The sequence below is a fragment of the Amblyomma mixtum genome, chromosome 3 (genome assembly GCF_055824585.1).
Source record: "Amblyomma mixtum isolate Tamu chromosome 3, ASM5582458v1, whole genome shotgun sequence".
NCBI lineage: Eukaryota > Metazoa > Arthropoda > Arachnida > Ixodida > Ixodidae > Amblyomma > Amblyomma mixtum.
This window is the reverse complement of record NC_143014.1, coordinates 169,561,937-169,585,776: the sequence shown is the minus strand read 5'-3', so window position 1 is coordinate 169,585,776 and position 23,840 is coordinate 169,561,937. Positions and strand designations below refer to the sequence as shown.

Genomic DNA, 23,840 nt, shown 5'->3' with positions numbered 1-23,840 from the left:
AGTGTGCACCACTAGCAGCTTAGGGAGTTGGGAAATGGCAGCATGCCATGCCTTCTGCATTCGGGGCACTGCGGGTGCTACTCACTGTTACTTTCATCCCTGCTAAGGTCAACACTCACCAGAACAAAACTCTTCAGTCAACAAAGAGTGAATTGTAGAAATGATGTCAGGTATTCAAAATGCAAAGGATGACAAAGGCAATTATGATCAATGTTCCTGCTTGTTTATTGGTGCAATACAAGTCAGTAGGAGAAGAGAATCACTGCATCCTCTCAGCCTGATACTTGTAGTACAGGTCCTTGCAGTCCTCCTCACTGATGCACTCCCAGCCGGTTTCCTTGACACGATACACTATAAAAAAACAATTTGTTGGAGTAAGGAAACATGAGCACACTCCAAAGAGGTGTGCAGTCTCGTGGATGCCAAGACCATTGCCCATGCAAAAAGCGTCTTGGCAGCAGTCTAGGCATGACTGTTTTGCTACAGCAACATTTGACAATTCTTTTAAGCATGGTTTCATGAAAACCACAACACAATAAGCAGCCCAGTTATGACACTTGTTTCTCACTGCTCTGCTGGCTGTTCTCAGTTCCCTTCCTCCCAAAAACTGAGGTGTCAGGTAATTTACCCAAAGCAGTACAGACACAAGATTTCTGTTGCATGTTTTCTGCGTTGTAATGATGCATAAGACATTACTAAGTATACGTGAGATCACCGCATGGTATTTGCCTACTATCACTAAGTAATTTGATTGAATTTTTTCTTTCACCTGTTTCGGTTTCAACAGCCCAGCATAGATATGATGTCAAAGTTCCGCAAAGTTCCATAGGAAGCAAGAAAAGAATTGAGATATAATTGCTGCTTTGCCACTTTCACTACGCCAATGACAGCCTTCCTCAAGATCCTGACCAAGCAGCGATTATAATGCAGTTTTATGCTGAAAACCTGGCGTCGAAAAAAAATCACCCTACAAGTTTTAAATGAGAAAAACACAAATAAATAAAAATAGGGGTTCAACGCTGCTGAAGCAAATGTCAAGCGATAGTTCCGGTGATGTAAGACAACGCTGGTTTCAATTATTTATTACCTTGCCCGGCCGAGAACTTTGGCTGTGGGCGACCGGGCACTACATCAAACACAAACAGCGTTCTGTTGGGTGCATTAAAGTGCACCACTGTTCTATGCAGAAACCACCTTCATGCCCTGCGCATACGGCGCTGGCAGACACTTTCCGGCTCCACTCGGTCAAGGTGTGTGACGTAACAGAGGGAGTACGCAGCACACCTGGGATGCCTCCTTTCTGCCTCTCCGCAACGCAGCAACAGAGTGCACATCTGCTGGGATGCCGCTACCTTCCTCCTCCTCCTCTCTGCAGCACACACGGCGTACGTGACTACCTTCTCCGCTCCTCTCCACAGCAGCTGGCATGCATGGGGTACGCGACTAGAAACACGTGCGGCTCTTTAGAGGTCAAATTGCGGAGCCAGAGGTCATACGCTGAAACTCGCCGGGGAGGGGGGTAATGATAGGAGTACAGCTATCACTCTAAAATTAGCCGGCACTGGGGTTCGAACCCGGGCCCTCCAAGTGCCAGGCGGGCATGCAACGCATAGACCATAGAGGGTTGTTGGTTCAAGCATGTTAGAGGAAGACGTTGTGCTATGTACGACTTAGTAACGTGTGTGTTTGGATCGTGCATCGATATTATTCTAAATAAAAACAAAGAACCCATGAAATATGCAAATTAGGCATCAGAAATGGCACGGAATGAAAAGACGGTGCTATGGTGCTTCATAATACTGAAACAAATGGTGTGTACGAACACACGTGGCATAGTATGTCGTGCAGTGTAGCAGAGATAGTGACTGGTAATCGATAATTGAGCTCTGTAATTGGTAATCGGTATTTGTGATTGCAACTGATTACCATAATCAGTGATGTGATTGATGAAAAATGAATAAGAAACAGAGAAAAAAGGCAGGAGAGGGCGCTATCGAGTCTACTCTTAAGGCAAAGCATAAGCGCCTTCCTAATTTTTTTTCTCATGCTTCACGTGACCTATACAGACCTTTTATGTCATAGCCACCGCATGGCTGAAGAAAATGGAACAAGTGAAATACAAAATTCGGTTATAAATTACCGTATATACTCGTGTATAAGCCGCCCTCGTGTATAGCCCACACCCCCACTTTTAGCGCAAAAATTTTGAAAAAAAAAGGAAAAAAAACTAGAATGCGCGTAGTCCCACGAAGTATTACAAGATGGTGCCAGTTAGTTTTTCCCACACCACATCCACTACCATCATCGTTATGCAACATGTTTCCATGGCTTTCTGTTTCAGATTTACAGTGGCTTGCACAGTGCCATTGGTCTTTGTTATCCGGTGCTTTTATCCGGGTCTTTGTTACCGCCACTATTAACAGCAGCATTTCTGGGGAGTGTCAGCAGCTGACGGAAGAGCCGATGCCGCCCATGCTTAGTTTCTCTTTGACTATCTCGACGCATTTGACTTGATTACCAGCCATGTTTTACCAGTTTTTAAACTAGTGCTTTGTCAGTCGTCATTTGTGACCTGGCGCCGGTAAGCGTTTGGCGCTCACTCACTGCTACATTCAAGATGGCTGTCATTCTTTATGCTGAAGAAATGAACAACTGTGTGCCGGGCCGCAAGTTCGATGTTTTGGGAACGGGTGATAGAGGCGTGGTGGCTGCAGCCAGGCAAAATTTTCAGTTGCTCCACGCGATGTCATGGTGCAGTTATTTGTGAAGTGTGGGATTTTGCAGGATGACAACGTTGCAACGTGCTGTGGGACCGCAGCAGCGATGATGACGGCAGCACAAGCGTGAATGAGTAGTCCAGTGACTAATACATTTTCATTTTGGAATGTCTTTCGGGTCAGCAGCCGAGCACCATAACCACTGAGCCACCGCAGCGGCACGTACATGAAGTCAACGAAAACCCCTTACCGCGTACAATGCCTCCACTGGCAGAGTCCCTGAATGTGGCGTGGAAAATGGCTTTGCGGCCAAGTTCGATGGCTTCCTCATCTGACAAGTCATAGTTGTATCCATTGTCCAGAATACCATAGGCATACGTTGAGCCAGAGCCACATGAATAAAGGTTGCCTGAAAGCCGGTTCCCTTCATTGTCCACATAGTAGAGGCCAGGTCCCTGCATTTGCAAGTATTATTTGAAAATCCATTGTAAGCTGCCTTTCCTTTTACAGTTCAACAAACACAATATTACAAAAAAGTAAGATCTAAATACAAAGCAAAATTAACGACAATAAGGAATGCCATAGTGGAGGCTTTAGATTCTTCAAAGTGCATTGAAATCTCTCGGAACAAGTGTTTTTGCATTCCTCCTCCACTGAAATGCAATGTCGCAGCCCGGATTGGTCTCACAAACTTGAGCTGAGCAGCTCAGCACCATATAGTGAAGGGAGGGGGGGCAATGATACTATCTAAAACCTAACAGCAGAAGACAGCTGCAAGAATATAGCTCGAGGCATGTCTACTTCAACTGCCATTACTTAACGCACATTACGTTGCAGACAGTAACTGAATACCCAGTAGAGGCTCAGTGACTTTTCAAGCTCACCAAAAGTCACTGTGCAAACATAACTAAGCAAAAAAACAAGGGCACAGTGAAATATAAGGCATCCATAGGAGCTTAATTCACACTATGTGAAAAGAACCCAACAGTAAAAGTAAATTCTGAAAACAATGGAAATGACCAAGGGCGCTTTGGGACAAGCTTTGCAGCAGGCAAAATGTCAATATAGAGCAGCTTCTCTCACTTTGTAGCCACAGCCCAATGCAGAGAAAGAAAAAGGTGCAAATGAAGCAACATATAAATTCTTGGAGCATGTTTTGGAACAGAATAAATGATAGTTTGGAGCAGCCAGTGGTGTTTTCGGTACAAGTAGCAAACTATGCTATACCACCTGGAGGTGAACGCATTACAGAGGTGACTGATAAATATCAGTAATATTTGTTGTGAAACATGCTGAACATAAAACACCAAGCATTAATGTCAAAAAATGATTAACTATCTTTTTATACTGTTAGGTTTACAAGTGGTGTATATCACACTATCTCTGTTTGGACTTCATTGCAGCGCGCCACTTTCCAATGCCTGCTGTCAAGGCAGGAGACGAGGTGGCCATATTTTTTTTTTAGGTGCATGTCAGTTTTTTTTGTTTCAATTCGTGAACTTCTCAGTGAAAATGCTGGAAGGCATCGCAAGAGCATCAAGACTTGCAATGGTGCATAGTATGAACAACTTGCTCCCAACAGTATATGGGAGCTCGCGGCACTCAGTAGGAGCAGGTCAGGTGTATTCCCTTTTGAATGGTTTTTCACTTGCGCATGAATACTTGCATCAATAATTTTTTTTTTTTAATTTCAGTGCACACGACGTTGCTCCCTATTTTCACCACACAGGCTGCTTTTAACCAGAATTAGAGAAACAAAAAACAAAGGCCACACGCCTATGTTTGTTTCATTAACACACAGCAGCATGGACACTGGGGCATCTATTCTGGACCCCTGATCCCAAATAGGCAGGAAAGCAGACAATCTACTAGAACACTGCTTCTGAATGTTGACGTTAGAACCAATACTCCTCCATTGCCTTGGCTACAAAAAACACTCACGTAAATGTTCACACACTCCTCCCCGCAATGTGAGTGACGCTTTATTTCCTTGTGGGATTCTGTAGTGAATGCCGGCCTCTGGGGTCACTATTAGTGACCAACGTATAGACATGCAGCATCTCCCATTCCTTTCCCCTTTTCTTCCTACAGCAATATAGATTTACTCGCTCACCAGGAATAACGTGTGGGGAGTAGTGGAGCTTTTGCTTCTGCAATCATGACCACAAAAGTCTGCTAAGTAAAATCTGCCCTAAAACTAATGCAGGTGAACTTGCACAATTTAAGACATTCATTAATGTATCTACACACTCACAATAATATGCTGATTACAATGCATAGGCAAAGAAAAAAGCCACGATCGTGGCACTGAAATTTTTCAAATCAATAAACACAACTAATGGCTATTTATTTTACTGCTCCTTTATGATAGGAAATATAAGCAACATCCAGTTCCACTTACTCGTTTGTCCCACCCACAGATCATGACACCCTAGAAAAGGAAGGGAACGAGGAAAAAATTAAAACGACTTGCAAACCTAAACACATTACAAGAATGCACTTCATTAAAATATTTGCCTTCCCGACATTTTGTTTCGAAGTTCTCATAAGCACGTTAACTGTCAAGACAAGTAAATTAACGAAAAGAGGAGCGTCTAATTTCAGAGGAAAAACCTTTCAAACATAATACGACAACAGTATATAGCAACCTTACTGTGGTAACAAGGGATGACAACTATCGTATGAAAGCATGAAAACCACTAAGAAAAGGCCTAGGTTTTGGTCATCACCTTAAAGGGAAGGTGAAATGGTTTTTAGAGAATTTGAAGTTATTCAAGAATTTATATCTGTGAAGTTTCTAGGTAAGGCATGCAAAGTAGTTTTGCGCTAGCATTTAAAATGGTGACGTAATCACCGATTGAAATGATGACGATGTTCAGGCTTCTCACTACGTTGGAGTGTGGGGAAACTCGTGGTGACGTTGTTGTAGCCGAAATTTCAGATGAATTCTGCCTTCGTCTACATGCTGCCATGCGTCATAGGACACCGCCAAACAATGTTTTGTGAGCTTCACCTTCGGCAGCATTCATTTTCTTCCTTGAAACAACAGCTTCTTTGCTGGAAACTTAGCGCCACCATATGTGACACCATCGTTGCAGCCTCTGCCTGTTGCTGTGCACTGCAGAGAAGCCTGAACGCCGACGCCGCTTTAATCGGCGATTTCGTCACCATTTCAAATGCTAGCGCAAAAAGATTTCGCTTGCTTTGCTAGCAAGTTTCACACATCTGGCTCATTTAAACTCACATCATTCTAAAACCTCTTCAGTTGCCCTTTAAGCATGACTAAACAACATTATGACAACATGTTTTGTTAAAAATTGCACTATGTGATGCTCAAAACTAGGTTCTAGGTACGGACATGTTCAACACAACAACAGCAGAAAGGAAAACAGACTGAATAAAGTTTAGCATACAGCTATTGCTGCTTTGTTCAAGCCATCAAACAAGCAAGCAGGCAAAACTCAGATGGACAGACAGATAAAAGCAGCTGCGATTTGACACCCTCAAATGTGCTCCACTCACCAGGGAGAGACCCATGCCCTTGTAGTTGTAGAGAATGTTGGCCAGAAGCTTGGATGCAGCAGCTACAGAGATCCTCTCTCTATTTCTGAGCTCATATATGCTTTGAGAGGAAAAATGAAACAATAAAGCACCAGACCTCTTCAGAACGTCACGACCAACACTCAAAGGAAAGGGTTGTCAAGGACATAGCATGATGCTTCACCATGAAATAAAGGCTCATTAAGGCCAAGAATGCCAAAACAAGACGATCAAAACAATACCGCACCCAACCTCAGTGCAATCCCTGCACACCAAAACAAAAAAATTTGCTGCTGTTTAACTACCACTGAACCTGGTTAGAGAGTGAAAGCTATGGCGTGTCGGGAAACTACTCACTTCTTTAATGTAAAAGCGAAAAGTACCAAGTGATTTGATAGCTGAAAGTTTGTATACCACATTTGCAACATCTTAGCCTTTTTCCAGATATGACCTATAAAAACTGCTTACCCAATTAAAAGCTCTTCATTGCGAGTTGAACACATAACCACACATTTTTTCATAGCTACTATGAAGCAGTGAACAAAGTATCACTTAATTGCAAATGCTATACGTTTGTAGTGAAGTGAGAGTAGTTCAACAATGAACATGGTTATTACCACTGATTGTCAAAATTAGTAACATAAGATAGAGCAGTTAACCGTGTATGGAACTGAACTTGAGCTATAGATGCGAAAAAAAAAAAAAAAAAAAGTCAACATCAGCTGGTTTTTTGTAGCAGGCTGAAGGTGGTTCTGACATGATCCAACTGTAGAAAACACTGGACACCAATAAAACTAACAGGAATCTTCTTATTTTCCAACATGAAGTGCACCCAGTTACACGAAAATAAAGGCAAAAATGTCTTACCGGCACCGCTCAGCGAGAACACGTTGCCAGTAGACACAGTCTGCAGCCCCACCTGCCATGGTTCCCAGGAGGTATTTGTTGATCACAATAATTTTCTTCACTGTCTGTGAACCTGCAGAGGCAATGGGGTAAAATTGTATGTGTGTGCTACTGCCTAGCTCTAAGCCAACATCACAGTCGCAGCAGCTGTTCAACATCACTTCTACTGTTCACAGAACGAGACGTGAAGGAAATGGAGCGATAGGGCTAGCTGGCTTAAGAAGGTACTGCATCATCAAAGCCAAACAAAGGTGCATAAGAGGGGAGATGGGGAGCTGTCCTTAGTGTCCCTCTAAGGGTGGATAGGGGTCAGAAATTAATCTTGGTAAAAAATAAAAACTGGATTCTTGTTCTGTGTTCTTCCACTACTAATAAAGAACCTATCTTACAATTTCGGCTACTATCTATGCTGTAGAAGTGCCTTTTTGTTTTTGTGATGGTGGTTTACGAAGTGCCATTGGCAATGCTCAATAATTTCTTTTTCAATACACGATGCAGCCGTAAAAAAGCATACCACCAAGTGGCTGCTCTCACTGGAAAGTATGTTTTGCTCTTTCTGGCCTGTTCAGGCCTTTTGCAAAGAGCGCTGCAGAAAGGTATAAAAAATGTGAGAAAAGTGAAAATTCAGGCCTTGCAAACCGTAAAATATAACTGAGGCTGTGATTAGTAGAAACACATCACGAGAGCTTTGAAACGTGATTTCAAGCCTGCACCTACCATACCTTGCTTTTACTGCTGTTTATTTGCTGAACAAAAAGAGAAAAACTGTAAGAAATTACCATTGAGCACAATCACGTCAAAGCATGTCATACCTACGCAGCAGGGGCTTTCCACTGAGGAAAATGGGCTGTGAAATACAATGAAGCCCATTCAAATTTTTAACTTGTTCTTAGTTGACATTTTTGGGCCAAACTGCATATGTAGAGGAACTATTGTTTTCATACTGCACAGCCAACATTTATACTTAGAAAGCACTTTTTGGGCTGGATTTCTGTGCTTGTGTGGTGCCGGTGCAGTACGGGACCTTTGTTGTCATACTGCACAGCCAGCATTTGTACTTTGAAGGCGCTTTTTGGGCTAAAATTTTGTGTGTGGTGCAGTGGGGTGTGTGGTGCAGTGGGGCGTGTGGGGTTCTATGTCTTGAAGCTACACAAGGGATATGAGAGATGCTGTGGTCGACGGCTTTGGTTCAATTTTGAACACCTGGGTTCTTTAACATTCACCAACATTGCACAGCACGCAGGCATTTTTGCATTTTGCCTCCAATGAATGTGGCCACCACAGCCAGGATTTCATCCAACACCATAGCCACTGAGACACTGCGGTGGGTGCCAAAACTACATGGAACAAGATTATGCACTTGTAGTTAAAGGGACACTGAGGAGAGCACTATTAATATTTTTTTTATAGTAAAATCCGATAGTTCGGCATGTCATGGCTTTGTTGCCACTTGGCCGGCAGTGAAAGATGCATTTATTTCTAAGAAATTTGGATTCGAAGTTGAAAAAATTTTTTCCGCCGCTCTGATTCAAACTTGGGATTCGTCTATGACGACAGAGGACTAAGAGACGTGAAACATGACGTGCACATGACGTAACGCAGACTCCGTGATTTCTGGCTGCCAGCAGTGCGGCCTAGCAGCAGCCGAAAAGAAAGCTACCGCCGGCCGCACGTTGAAGGCATCTCTCGGCTATTGCGGCCGTCGCTACAGTCGCTTCGATTACGTTTGCACTGGCGTTTTGCCAGCGTTACGATGGATCTCGTTCTCGAAGTCGTCAACGAAGTTCTCGCAAATAGACACTTTTAGCATACCGTGTACCTTGATACCGCTAGCGGAATACCGGGAGCCCGCCTAACGCCGGCGAGCAGGCGCTGATTGGTCCCGATGCTTCAGGCGAGCGCGTAGTTGCCCGGCACGTGGCGCCATCTGGCGACGTCAAGGAGATTTGCGCATGCATTGGCTGCGCCTCAGTGATTTGTGCTTCTCGTGTCCTAGCGTTGCTAGAACCATTGGTTCTAGCAACACTGCTTTGTTCTATGATCTCATCACGCTTGTACTTGCGAGTTTGGCCTGTGGCGGCGATACCTGTATTTTGGTTCTTGCTCTTTTCTACATTACAAGAGCTTTGTTGTCAGTATGAGTGGCGTTTTTGTAATCAGGAGCTGGTATTCTGTCGATACAAGCCAACTTCAATTTCTCCTCAGTGTCCCTTTAAGCAGCTGGTGCCACCAATCTAGCTAGATCTTTTGCAGTGCCTGTTCCTTGTGTTGAGCATCGGTGTTGTGGGCGTAACCAGCAGAGCGAGCGCAGAAGGGTAGTTACTGCGAAAGAAGGAATGTGCCGCACTCCGTCTGTGGCAGCTGGTGTAAAATGCGCTGCCTGAGGAGTGGAATGCTAGTCGAAGAAAGAGTGCATGGAAACTAAAAAGAGGGGGCTATAACTGTACATATATGCACGTCTCTCTCAAATTCATTACCTCAGTATTCTGCAAAATCAGTATACCTCAACAGATGCAGTGAAAAATCGCATTACTGAGTATCACAATCATCCAGTGAGTTTAACTAATATACTTCAAAAAAGTTCCACTTTTTTTTTTCATGAAAAGGGCCCCCACAAGTTTTTCTCCGCATATTCTATATGTGATGTGGTGCACTCCAGGATAGAGGTTTTTACCACACTCATTTTATAGGAATGGATCACACGAGTTTACAGATACTAGTAACAATTATTTAAGTGAAAGGCAGAACTGTGCTCCTCCTCCAGAAGATCAACACAACACCTGCTGATCCAAGTGACAGTGGCGATATGGAGGATGTGGGGGCAGCTGACAGAACTGACCACTACTTTGTGAGCTATGAACTTTCACGGAAGTCTATAAAATAATGTGGGAAGCTTTATTCTTCTGGCTAATGGAAGTTTCCATCGTCAAGACAGCTGCATTAGCAAAGGAATGCTATCAAACAGCATGGCAGGGGACATACTTGCTTAGCCCCTGCCCCTTAAAAAAAAAAAAAAAGAGCTCTCCACATGTTTTGGCCAGGCCATACTTCATTTACAAAACAGATGTTTACAGTGACTGAAAATAAAAAGAGAAAATAAAAGGGGGTCGAGCAGAGACTGGTTTACTGTGACAGATTCACAAAACACCACGTCTCCACCCTGAAGTATGCTATGATCAGAAACACGACTCATCATCAGCCTGACTGTGCCAACTGCAGGACAAGGCTTCTCCCATGTCTCTCCAATTAACCCTGTCCTGTGCCAGCCATGGCCACATTACGTCTGCAAACTTCTTAGTCTTATCCACCCGCCTAACTTTCTGCTGGTCCCTCCTACTCTTGCCTCCCCTTGGAATCCAAGCCATTACCCTTAACGCCCATCCGTTGTCAGAATTACATGCTCTGCGCAAGCCCATTTCTACTTCTTGATTTCAACTAGGATGTCATAGACCCGCGTTTGTTCACTGATTCACCCTGCTCTCATACCTGTCTCTCAACATTACACCCATCATTTTAAGATGAGCAGTTTTATTTAGCTGCCGTGTTTCTGCCCCATAGGTGAGTACATGTAATATATAGCTATTATATATTTTTCCCTTGAGGGATACTGGTAAACTGCCATTCATAATCTGAGAGTACCTGCCCAATGCACTCCACCCCATTGTTATTCTTCTAGTTACTTCAGTGTTGTGGTCTGGATCTGCGGTCACAACCTGCCCTAAGCAGACATTCACCACTTCCAGTGCCTGGCTACCAATTGTAAACTGATGTTTCCTTCCGAGACTCTTCAACATTACTTTAGCTTTCTGCATATTAATTTTTACAGCCACCGTTCTGCTTTGCCTCTTCAAGTCATTGATCATGCTTTGCAATTCACCCCCTCAGAAACATACAACTTACAAGACAGTAAAAGACAACAGCACATAAAGGACCATATTTGTAGGACAACGAAAAAAAAACACACTGGATGATTAGTACAATACTGTCCAAGGCAAATTTTCAGCACAGCTGTCGAGGTGTTCTGCTTTTGCGATATACTGAGGAGAAGAATTTAAGAGAGACATGCATATATGTATAGTAATAGACCACTATTTTCCACACATACTTGTTCTTCAACTTGCGCTCCTCTCCAGCTAGCCGCTCCAAGCGTGTGGAGAGTTTCACAACACCCACTGCAGATGCAGCGCGCCACATTCTTCCACTCTCACCACACCGTTCTCCTTCCACGGTAACCTAACTCCACTTCATTGCATGGTAACCATCCTCCCAAGGCCACTCCGCCAACTAAGCCAACACCATCAACGTTCAGCCCAAAGAGTGGGTGCTTAACAGCTGTGCTTTCAAGTGCTACCACAGACCCAAGCATACATGGCTTGCACAGATGTAACATCCAGTGACCGTAGGATGCCAGCTGGCCATGCTGCCAAACCACTGCCAGACTGCCTATAGCTTACCGCTGCCTCTGTCAGCTCACATCATGTTAGTGTGCATCCATCCGCAGCTTTAGTTAGGTATTGTGTGAGTCGTTGGCTGCTCCAACAGCAGCGACAGCGCCAGGCGAAAATAGAAGCAGACTAACACAAACTTTTTACGCATTCCCAAGATCATCGCAGACAACTGCAAGCGCTCAAAGATGCTCAGTACGAATCGACACGGGTTGTGGCTGGATCGTATTAAGCGAGACAATTTTCACCCCAAGAACCCCATTTTATGTGTGTGCGGAGTGCACTTCGTGACAGGCAAGAGGCCATGAACTAAATGCTTACAAAGATGTGGGAAGCAAGGGCCATACCCTGAAGAAGTCAATGCTTTTTATTTGCAGGGACGCCATCCATGTCTGACAACACAAACCCAGACAGGGTGCCATTGCTGCAGCTTGACAACAGCACCAGGCAGGCTGGTTCTAATCGCCACGAGTGTATTGAGCAACAATGACAGAAAAACCGGCATGCGAAGGCAGAGTTTTTCGCCTTGTAGGCCCATCACAGACGGGCTTCTCAGCCACCCGCTGGTGAAATAGTTGTGTGCCTTCATTTCTTCCAATATCACAAAGCTGGACGAGTAAACTAGACAGGTCACTTCAGGGAACACATCAATGTCCATCATTGTGTCAACTCCTGGGCCGGCTTGCACGAAACAAATAAGACCGGCTTATTTCCAGTCTAATCTTATTCGCGGTCTAAAAGCTCTCTCGGTTTTGAAGAAAGGAAAGGCGCATAGATGGTTCACTTTGTCGGTGAGTGCCTCAAATGCGCACGAACGCCGACTAAAACATTGAGTTACCGAACTTTCAGTCGGAGTTCGTGGTGCATTTGAGGTGTCCACTGACAAAATGAACCAGCTATGCGCCTTTCCTTTCTTCAAAACCGAGAGAGCTTTTAGACCGCGGATAAGATTAGACTGGAAATAAGCCGGTCTTATTTGTTTCGTGCAAGCCGGCCCTGGTTGCACTGTGTACGGATCCATATCGTGAAACATCTCAATGTATGCAAGACTCCCTGCTATCATTCCACTGCCGCCATTGTAGTTACTACTTATTTTATTAATGATAATATCATCCCCCTTACTGACTCCTGCAAATACTTAAGTGTTCATATTTCTGATGATTCAACTTGGACACGTCATGCAAACAGCGTCACTAATTTGGCTAACCGAGTATTAGGTTATCTACGTCGCAATCTGGGGCTTGCACCATGCCTGCGACACAGCATGTGAGGTGACACAAAATGAAGCTGTCCACTGTAAGGCGAATATTGCTCTCTTCTGTTAAACTGCCTGCCTACAAGACCCTGATCTGCCCTAAACTAGAATATGCTAGCACTTTGACCCTCACCATAATAACCTAATGACAACCCTCAAATCCATTCAGAACCGAGCCACTAGATTTATTCTATCTGATTACTCTTACAACAGCAGTATTATAGCATTGAAAAGTGCAGCTTTATCTATACTGCCTCACATCCCATCATAGGATAGCCTGGCTCTCTGTCTTTCACAGATTTCGTCATTCACTGCCACCAGACAACAATATTACAGACCACCCTACTGCTACTCCCGCAGTACTCACTCCAACGCTGTGTACCCCCACACGCATGCACAGTTACATACCAGAATTCATGTTTTGTCTGTCTGAACTGCCATTGACTGGAATCCCTTGCCTGAACATATCGTCACGATCAGTGACCTGTCACGCTTCAAAGTTTGCAATCGAAGCCCGTCATCCAAGCCTTCTCACCTAACATCTTTTGCTATGTTATGCCCACCCTTCATGTAATGCCCTGGCCAGGGACCTTTGTGGTATAACAAACAAACAAATGTAAATTTGCACCTTTTCTACATAGCGTACACGTGTCAATCCAACAAGTTCAGAGTAACAGCCTGCACTGAATGGCTCATTTCCCTGTGAAGGCATCACACCCAAAAGGATAAGAAAATGATCCAACGCATCCCAAGAGCGGTCAGGCATCACAGGGCAGAAGGTTGGTGATGGACAAATGGTTCGGCAGCATGGCTGCCAGAGGTTGATGCAGGCAGAAGTGATGCCTCGTGCAAGCCATGTATAGGAACACGCACATATCTTGCACCCTCAGAGTGTAAACGGTGAACAGTGGTGATTACTCAAAAGAGTGGCATCGTTAACCTTAAGTATTAGCATTTCTGCAATAAAGGATGAGGGCACAAATATTATGAACCACCAACAATTGGAGCAATAAAGCAATGACTACAATTGTCACCAGCCTGTCAGGCATGGTAACTTACACTTTGCGAGAATAACGGCAAGCACTGCCATGATCTTTTTAGTAATAAAAAAGAAAAAGGACCTCATGACACTTTGGTATCTTGACTCTTCCCGAGGGTCTGTCATGTCCCCTGCTTTTTTTCGGTTTGGTTTGGTTTGGTTTGTGGGGTGTTTCCAAAGCGACTGACGTTTCCAAAGCGACGTCCCAAAGCGACTGAGGCTATGAGAGACGCCGTAGTGAAGGGCTCCGGAAATTTCGACCACCTGGGGTTCTTTAACGTGCACTGACATCGCACAGCACACGGCCTCTAGAATTTCGCCTTCATCGAAATTCAGCCGCCGCAGCCGGGATCGAACCCGCGTCTTTCGGGTCAGCAGCCGAGCGCCGTAACCACTGAGCCACCGGCTTTTTTTCATTGTCCTAAATCATGTCCTTTGGCTCAAGTACACTTGGGCACCATTTTGGCACCAGTAAGTCTAATACTGAAATACAGTACCAAATGAAACAGTAGCTTACAGGCCTTGGCTAATTAATATATTGTGCCAAAACTAAATTGCACAAACAAAGAGAAAATGCCAACGAAAGAGGACGCAAGTCAGTACGGATTTTACAGCTATTCTGATTAAAATGACAAGGCGACATTTAAAACACAACCCAAATAACAAAAAAGTGGCTCCAAAGGCTTCTTGCAAAAGACTATGCAAAAGACTAAGAGGCCACAGGGGGTTAACTATTTTCAAACCACGAATAAAATGCCGTAAAAATCTTTCTTACAATGGTTACCTGATAACAAAAAGAAAATGTCTGGGCTTTCCTCACTATTTCTTTAGGTGCTTTTTTGCAGCGTCATTCGATGAAAGCACAGCACAGGATAAAGCACACATATGAGCTTGTGCTTTATCCTGCGCTTACAGGTTGAACACCACACGGTATGAGAGAGTTCTAGGTACATTTCTCCATCAATTTAACTGGAAAGTTAACTCCTGTAATCTACCCGAGCTGTATGCCATCTACAACCGACAGCATAGCATAGCCTACTGCACACAGTCAGATTGAGGAGTATCTTCAGTAATTCTGAACGCCTTGTGTCCAACCACCGCAAAATAAGGTTGCAAATGGCGCACCACAAAGATTTAACCATTCATGCGCTGGCTCTTACCAATGTACTCTCCACCCGTGGCTCGGGAGTCTGCAGCCACGATAACTCCGCCATTGTACTTGAACGCAAGCGTAGTCGTACCCTTGTCATAATGCATCTTGATCTGCTTCCCAGAATCATCCTTCAACAGCGCTGCCATTCCTTCCTGAGGCTGCACATTTCAAAGGCACCAGCGTCAGTATGAGAAACAAGACGAGGTAAGGCTTACTCACATTTGGAAACGGAGGAAGAGCCAACTGTGTGTGGCATTTCAAATTCGATCCAAAAGCATCGCCATACGCAAGAAGATCCTGCTGGTCTAAAGATGCTTTGCCAAAGCCAGAGCGCAAATTCAACTTGATGACTTCTTCGAGAGCCATGATACAACACAAATCGCACACCGCCAGGAAATGCCCACTTCTGCAAGCAGACACAATCGAATTCTCATAAAACAATGCGTAGAGGCGCTGTCAACCTATTTTACAAAATGAATACCACAACCAAGTATATTCTAAAGTAATACCTTAATTTTATTTTTATATAGTATAAAAATGTAGTATAAAAGAATAATTTATTTGACTAGTAATGAGTTGAAATTATAAACATTGTGCGTACATGGATGGCGCTTCATTTCTCACACAATATGGCCACTTCCACGGAATAAACGGGAGTGATATTTTAAACATCTCAACGAAGATACTCAAATTGGTGATGAAGAATGTTAAGCATTCTTTTAGCCATAGCTTCATTTGTTTTCGCCTTACTCCTCGTTCTTTCGCTGGTGTGCGTAGGTGAGCACAATAGCAAATTATGCATCGTCAATTAGCGCTTGTAAATAGAGCTTGTGTTCGAAAAAACTGTAACGGGGAGGCTAGTTGACAGTCCACTGCGTTTAACGTTAGAAGTGTTGTTAATCTGTAGTATTATACCAAATACGACAGTCGTACTTCGGCACTTTACCTTTAGTTTATTGTGGCGTATAAACCGCTTGGTCGAACTTCTCATTAGTGTTTCGTGTGTAGTATGCGTTTCATTATTCCTTTGTCTGGGCATGGTATTCTGTAAGCGCGTTCGGAGCAGAACATGGTCGCGGATTTTTTGTCGGCCACTGCTGTCTAATTATAACGAATGCCTAGTGCTTATTTTGCGTGAATCTTTCAGGATGGTACATCGTGTGGAAGCTCTTCCTCTCGCGGTTTCGATTTGTGCGAGAGCTGCTGGTTGCAAACAACGGTGCCTCGGAAATTCAAGGAACGCCACGGGCCCGAAGCCGCAAGCCTAGGATCGACTGAAACATGGACCGGTGCTCTTCTGTGACCTGTTGTAACTGCGGACATCTTGAAGCTGTTCTTTTTTGTCTTAAAAAAAACCAAGATGTGGATTTGACTGTGCTTGTGACGTGACGCTGTCCGTGTTTAGACTTGATCAGATGTTTCCAGGCGCTCATTTAATGAGGCGAGACGCAACTGCACAGTTGCGAAGCTACACTTTAGTGCCGCTCACGCACACGTAACACTGTGTAACCCGTGCACCCGCCCGTTTCTGTTTTGTGCGACATGTCTTGTATGTCTTGGACGGAGATGTTTTGTACCGATGTGTAACTGTGCTGGAAGCATCGCGGGCGGGGTTTGCAGACATGCTGTGATACAAACGCTCAACTAGACCGTGTGTCCATGTTTTAAGTTTTTTGGTGCTCACATATGATCGCTAGATACGCACAGCCTTACTGCTAGATATACATGCAAACAGCACAAGTCAGCAATGGAAGCCTACATGAAAGCACGGTTTTCAGCTTTTTCATGAACATTTTGGCCACCTGTGAGATTGCCTGTGGTTGGCGCTTCCTATTTAAACTGCGTCCATGTGTATGAAACTTGCTACTGATGCATCACGTGTAGAGCGAGATGTTTTGAACGGGTTTTTTTGGTGTGTTTTTTATAGGGGTTGCTGAGCAAAAATAAACGTTCCTTCTGAGTGGCTTGGTCATATCTAGCCTCGAATATACTTGACGCTGGTATTACATCATGGAAAACTACTTCATTGACTTGCGAACTAAATACGAAGTTGTATTGAGTCCACATCTGTTTGCAAGTATTCTACCTGGCTAAAAGTGGGCTCATAGCCATCCACCGACCAACACGTCGGAAGTAGCAGACGACAGAGCCGAGTCCTGCAACGGAAGTTCGTCTCCGTCCAATACCGGTTCGAGCTCGTAGTGACATCACGCACCTTTTATGACGTTTATTATTTTTTTCGCGCCTCATGCGCCTTCCGCGCTTAAAGGTAGGTCTGTGAGTGAATGCTGTGTAGATGCATGCCTTTTAGCCAAATAACTTGCATGTAGCGGATTAATTTGCAGGCTGAAACTGCGGCCAGTGTTGCTGCTGTAAACCGTTTTGCAATGCCTACTTATCACCCCTTGGTCGCAGGATACGTGGAAAAATTCCGAGGGACCGCCTTATCGCAGGCGGTTGGATGGAAGTGCTTCACTCTCCCTTTACCTAGCGTGAGGCACGGCACAGAGCCACAAAGCCTCCACGACCCGGTGGGCTCCTACACGTGACTGGCTGCACTCTATAGACCTGTAGAAAACCACGTAGAAACTGCACACGATGAAGATTATCACCTGTCTACCGCGGTAAGCCTAGCATGCCGTTTTTGTTTTTTTGACGTTATGTCTAGTTATGTCGTTCGGTGTTATGTCGCAGTGTGAATGATGGAGCACCGTCATGCATTTTTGCGGGCAAAAATTAGAAAAAAAAAAACTGCAGCAGCTGTTCGAAGCGTTCGATGGGAGTCGCGAACTCGGACAGGTGTCGCTGACCTTGTGTGCTGACGTCGATTCAAAACCGGCGAGAAAATATATATCTATGTAATATATTTTTTCTAGTGCTTCTATTAGAACTCTTAGTTCGCCGGGGAAACTTTAACCCACTTCACCCTTCAAATAACTGGACTTCGAAAGAGCAAAACAAATGGTTTTGAAAGGTCTGGTCATGCTGCGTAACTGTGGTTTAGCCGGTCTCACGGCCACCGACACCCGGGAAATCGCGTGTACCGTTAATGCCGAGTCCGAGTCGTTAGCTGAGCTGTCCATTCGCTAAACTAGCGGTTAGCGAAAGCAGCAGTCTGGCTGGAAATCTAAGGCGGTAAAAGCATGTATTGCTCGAAACTTCATATTTCGGCACACATGTTCTATCGTCTGTCTTTGGTCTTGTCGCAGTCATGAATACTTGTTGGAATGCCCAAGACCACTTGTCGCATAATTAGCTTTCGTGTCTTCGTTCACGTTTGTACTATCGCGAGCGAGGGACAGAGAAGGAAGAGAAAAAAAAGTTAGTTTATCTTGTGTCGTCAATTTTCACTGGCACTGTGCGGGTGGACGGAGCATCGCGCTTGTCCTACACGAAGTCTCATTTGCAAATAAGCGGTCAAGCACCGCCTAACTTGCAAACTGCAGGGTTCATACAGGTCCTTGATAACCATGAATGCCCTCTTGGTTTTGAAGAAATTTTTGATAGCTTTCGAAGCTTCTTAAAAATTTCTTTAAAATTCTGCAGTAGTCTGAGCTTGCTTTTAGAAGGAAAGCTACCCATATAGTGACTTAAGCTGAGAAATGAATGCAGAGGTATATAGTGACTTAAGCTGAGAAATGAATGTAGAGGTGCCAATTTCAAGAAACCCCATGTCTGCTGTGGGGCCATCGCGGTGGCTCAGTGGTTATGGTGCTCGGCTGCTGACCCGAAGGACGCGGGTTCGATCCCGGCCGCGGCGGTCGCATTTCAATGGAGGCCAAATTCTAGAGGTCCGTGTACTGTGCGATGTCAGTGCACGTTAAAGAACCCCAGGTGGTCGAAATTTCCGGAGCCCTCCGCTACGGCATCCCTCACAGCCTGAGTCGCTTTAAACCTAAACCTAAACCTTTGTCTGCCAAGTGAATTTGACAGGTTTTGTGCTCATGTAAAAGCCCTGCACGCCTGCCCCATGGTGGTGCCAGTTGCATAATTTGGGGAAACGTTGATTCAGTCAAAACCAGTGATGCATTTTAATGCAAACCAGTGCCACAGGGCAGAAAGCTGAGCTAGTTGGTATACGTTCATTGTGAAAAATCCAGGCGCTAACAAAAAACTACACAGAGGGGACACAGCGCACTGGTTTGTTTCACAATAAACCAGTGCCACACTGCTGTTTTACCTTGCGCTTCACACAGTGCGTTTTGTGCCAGAAGAGCCTCATGAGGTATGTGATGGGCGAGTCGGTCTAGACAAACCACCTGAAAAGCTTCCAAGAAATCAAGCCATTGCCAGATCATGCGTCTAGAAGCAGTATACTAATAGAAATTTCATGCGAACTGGAAAATAATTATTGGGAATGCTTGTACTTTGAGCGTGAGGACAGTCAGTTCTTTGCAACGTAATATGAGGAAGCTTCAGTGTTGGCAAACAAATTCACTTGGAACACATGGTAGAACTGTGTGTTTCTCTGTGCACGAATGCAGTCAAAAGCCATAGTGGCCTCCTCCATGTGCTAATATCTGTGAAGCTTAAGGCTATCATGCATCTTGAGTCAACAGTACAGTCTATACTTGGAAAACTGGAAAAAAAAAAGGCAGCAAATGCAGGAAAATTGAAAAAGGTGGGCACAGTAGCTGGAACTTGAGAACTTGCACGAAAGGAAGACAAAACTGCAAAAAAATACTTCTCTGTGGGAGTGGTGAGATAGTCACACTGAGGGTAAAAATGGCATAACCCTCCCTTTTTATGCTGAACTACCAGAGGGCAATCAGGGGCAAGCTCCTAAAGATTCCTAGTCTGTATGATCTAACAAATGTTTTCTTTGCCTTCCTTGATTGCTTCATTCTATCCTTGGAATCCTAGAATTTCCTTGGAATTTTAAGTTAAATATTCTGTATGAACCCTGCAGCTGTTTCTGTGATGGTAATAGCAGAGCTGCCTTGGTGCCGCATGACTGCATTCAACCTGAGGGCCTTCACCTATTGCGGAGGGATGTCTACCTTGCAAGCAGGTTGCATGAGAATGATGCGATGGAACTGCAGGAGGTGTCCCTTTGCTCCTCTTGCTGATAAGTGAGGCAGGGCCTGACTGATGGATTGAGGCTAGATTGTTGGCATTGTGTTCGTTGTGCGACATGCTCACTGTTGCTACTGAGCTTCATTTTGTTTTTTTAGCCTTCATGTTGGTGCACTTATTTGGTGGGTTATTGCCCTGCAGTTGCTTTCAAAAGGTGAAGACTGATTAGGAATGAAAAAACAATAGAGATACAGCACTAAGGGCTCTCAAAAAAAAATTTTTTTTATCAAGGTTTGTAACCCTGCCAGCAATTCTTTGAAGCCTTCGTTTATTTTATCAGTATTGTTTTCACTTGGTGGGTTATTGCTTTTGTTCTTTAGTTTCCTTTTTTCTTCTGCGATTTTTGTCATGTGCTTCTTGGATTAGACTGTTTCAAAGCATTGGACTATCAATTTTCGTCTTCATTCTGGAGATTTTTGTAACCAAACTTAAAGGACTGTACACACCAAATTTTTGCGTGAGTGTTTTCTTCTTTCAAACGATTTGTTAGACATTTGTATACATGGTGCACCCTGTGGTATTCGTGTACGACTACTAAATAATTTAAATTGAATTCCTTGATGCTTTTTTTCGGTTTCATCAAATGAAGGACAGCTGTGATGTGTAGTTGATGTTCAGGTCACATGAACCACGAAAAAGACTAAAATTTGATATTCACAACACTTAAGCCAGCGTGATTCAAGCGGTGGAATGACAATAAACAACATATCAGCAGTTCTATTGCCATTTCTTTCCATGCTTCGCATGACCTAAACACCAACTATACTCCGTTTCATACATAGCAGGCAACGCTGCGGAGGTTGCTGAAGTAGTGTGTCCGCGAAACCATGTTACTCCACCACGTATCATTCGTTCTTCTCGAAACTCCGGTCATTGTTTGGATGAATACAAAGAGCGGTATAAAAAGATGTGGTAGCATTGAAAATCACGGTCGAAGCTGTGAGGCGCTCAGTGTTCGGGCTCTCGGGCCTTATTTTTCGCGGAGAGTGAACTACTTTTTGGGCGCGGAATTTGTAGAAGCGATTCGCCCTACCAACCGCGTATCACACCGCCATGTGTACTTTTTGCTTCTCGAAATTTCGACAAGTCGCAGGACAAAAATGTGGCAAGGGGTAAAACGAAGTCCAGGAGGTGCCAGTCACAGCACCTAAGATTTGTCGCTCCTAAATATGTTTGCGTTCACTTTGGTTGTATGGCGAACTACTTTTTGCACGCGGACTTAGCCTGCGCGAACAGGCGCACTAGCTTTGGCAGCGTTGCCTGCTATGTATGAAACGGAGTATACATGTCACAGCCATCGTTCGGCTGATGAAACCGAAACAGAAACAGCATCGAGAAGAAATTCAATTATAAATTATTTAGCGGTCATAGGCGAACACCACAGGGTGTTCCATGTATACCAGCATCTAACGCATCATTTCAATGAAGAAAACACATAAGCAAAAATTTGGGGTCTATAGTAGCCGCTGGTGAATACCACATGGTGAGCCATTTATTTCAATGCCTAATGCATGATTTGAAAGAAGAAAACATGCAAGTAAAATTGGTGTCTATGGTCCTTTTAGTTATGGAGCATGCTTCGAATGGTTTTCTTCACGAATGAAAAGCATGGTCTGAGTGGTTGGGATTCAACTCAACTGCAGCTGCAGTACTTTCTTGGAACTACATATAACTCTGAAGGCTCAAGGTTTTCATATTCATACATTAGTTCATGCTAGACTATTATGCCATAGTTCTAGCTGTGTTTCATCACTGCTTTGTTGATATTGGTTTCTATTACCTATGACTTCATGCCTGTAGCTTTACAGGCAGCAGTTTTCATCATTTAATCTTCTATGAAGGTGCTTATGTAGCCATATCCACTGTGTGACTGTGGCAGGTCTCCAGAGATACTGTTCATCCTTCTTTTAGGGAGTTTGCATTGTTTTAAATTGGATGCAATATCTGTAGTGAGAATTCTTTCTAATACTATGAATAATTACTCATTGGCATCCGTCGCAAGTGTGGCCATATGGCTACAAAGGAAAGCTTTGCAGCTTTCACAGAAACTTTGTAGTTAAAGAAAGATTCGTCCTGGTCCGGGGTTCGAACGGGGGGCCACTGCTTCACTGGAGCAGTCACTTTACTGACTGAGCTAACTAAGCTCAGCTAAGAGTGAATTGATCAATAACTTGACGTGGGAACATTGTAGCAGTGGGAACAGTAATTACTCCCTTATTACAAATCTACTCTACCTTGGGGGTATTCCCCTAAACATTTGAATAAATCTAACCATGAGAATTCTGGACGTGGTGTTGTGCGTCTCTCATAGCCTGAGTTGTTTTGGGACATTAAAACCCATTAACAAACAAGATAGTACGTCGTCGTTCCATTTTCATGGTGAACCATGGCAGTGTACTTTGCCACACTTAATTTAAAACCCAGCTTGTTGCCCACCTCTTGCCAGATATGAGGGGGAACCAGACAGTAGCCTTACCTTTCTTTATTTGAAAATACTGCTAGAGCTAATGGCACAGACATATTTTCATTTCCGTCCTAACATAGTGTTACGTCCGTGCTTAATTGCATATGTCATTAATGTCCGCATTTGCAAAAAGCTACTATTCATTGCATGGTGTTGCCATGATTGTTTCACTGCTTATAGTGGTAGTCTAGCTGCCATGCTTGTCTTGACTGAGTAAAATATTTTGTTTTTAAGGTTTCCTGACATACACAGAAATGCTGAGGCAATGCACATGCGTTCTACCAGCTTCTAACTGGCAGCAACATGAAACTGCTCACCCTTTTTTTTATCTCTAGGATAGATTCTTCATGGACCATCTAAAATATTCCTCATAACTGCTCAAAGGTTGACTGGCCTCTGTGAACAGCTCTTCCAGTAAGCAGGAAAGGGCTTACATAAAGCAAAATGGCAGTGCAAGAGGCACCATTGAAGGTGGCCAGTTTTTAAGAGGAGAAAAATGGGCTTATTAGGATGATGGGGCTTATGGGCCACCACATACATATTCAATGAATGGTGATGAGTCGGTACAGGAATGAAGGTGCATCTAAAATTTTTGTAGATGGGAGAGAACTTTTCTAGCAGAGAATTTCAATGGGTCACGAAATTAGTCGACAATTTTTACAAGGATTGGTATGTTGGTGGCCTTATGAACAAAATGTTTTTCCTTGTGGACTTCACATGATTTAAGTGCTTTTGCATGTATGTTGAGCATTGTGAAGATAAAATTGAGAGGCTATGAAAAGCATTTAATGGTCAAATTTTCATTTTAAATAACACTGTGGTTCACATCTAAATAAAGATTATGGTTATTTCTTACTTGTGCAAGCTTTAACAATTCCTGATTATATCACTAAGGCAACGTCACCTGCTTATATTCCTTGTGATACAATTAATGCTCCTGTTTGACCATATTTGTACATTAAAATATTGGTTACTATTCTGAATGTCAATTTCTCTAGTTTAGTCTAAATTTGTGTTTGCATTGTCATTAAGCTCATTTGGTTAGCGGATGTGCTGTTCACAATGGCTCTTCCTCGTGTGTATTTCCATTGCGTTCATGTTAGCAAGTTTGTGAGGTCTGGGCTCTGCAGTGTCACCTAAGTCCATTTTACAGTGCACGCAGTGGCGCATTCTTTTCATCAGAGGTTGATGCCTGACCCTCGCTTGGTTGAGTGCTTTCCTCCTTTGATCACAGTTAATGCCTAC

At 43.9% G+C, this 23,840-nt stretch overlaps 2 protein-coding genes across 2 annotated transcripts in view; one reads left to right on the top strand and one right to left on the bottom strand.

Moving 5' to 3' along the window:
• Positions 1-207: 207 nt before the first annotated feature.
• Positions 208-23,840, bottom strand: part of Prosbeta5 (Proteasome beta5 subunit) — a 51,959-nt gene continuing 28,326 nt past the window's right edge. The window contains exons 2-8 of the mRNA XM_089581887.1: positions 15,275-15,461; positions 15,063-15,213; positions 7,125-7,236; positions 6,240-6,339; positions 5,119-5,148; positions 2,968-3,172; positions 208-351 (exon numbers count right to left, since the gene is read on the bottom strand). Coding sequence (XP_089438013.1) covers positions 260-351; positions 2,968-3,172; positions 5,119-5,148; positions 6,240-6,339; positions 7,125-7,236; positions 15,063-15,213; positions 15,275-15,421 — 837 coding nt within the window. The 5' untranslated portion in view covers positions 15,422-15,461 and the 3' untranslated portion in view covers positions 208-259. The remainder of the gene's footprint in view (positions 352-2,967; positions 3,173-5,118; positions 5,149-6,239; positions 6,340-7,124; positions 7,237-15,062; positions 15,214-15,274; positions 15,462-23,840) is intronic.
• Positions 17,268-23,840, top strand: part of LOC149352670 (phosphoenolpyruvate carboxykinase, cytosolic [GTP]-like) — a 61,352-nt gene continuing 54,779 nt past the window's right edge. The window contains exons 1-2 of the mRNA XM_089581883.1: positions 17,268-17,324; positions 17,471-17,679. Coding sequence (XP_089438009.1) covers positions 17,654-17,679 — 26 coding nt within the window. The 5' untranslated portion in view covers positions 17,268-17,324; positions 17,471-17,653. The remainder of the gene's footprint in view (positions 17,325-17,470; positions 17,680-23,840) is intronic.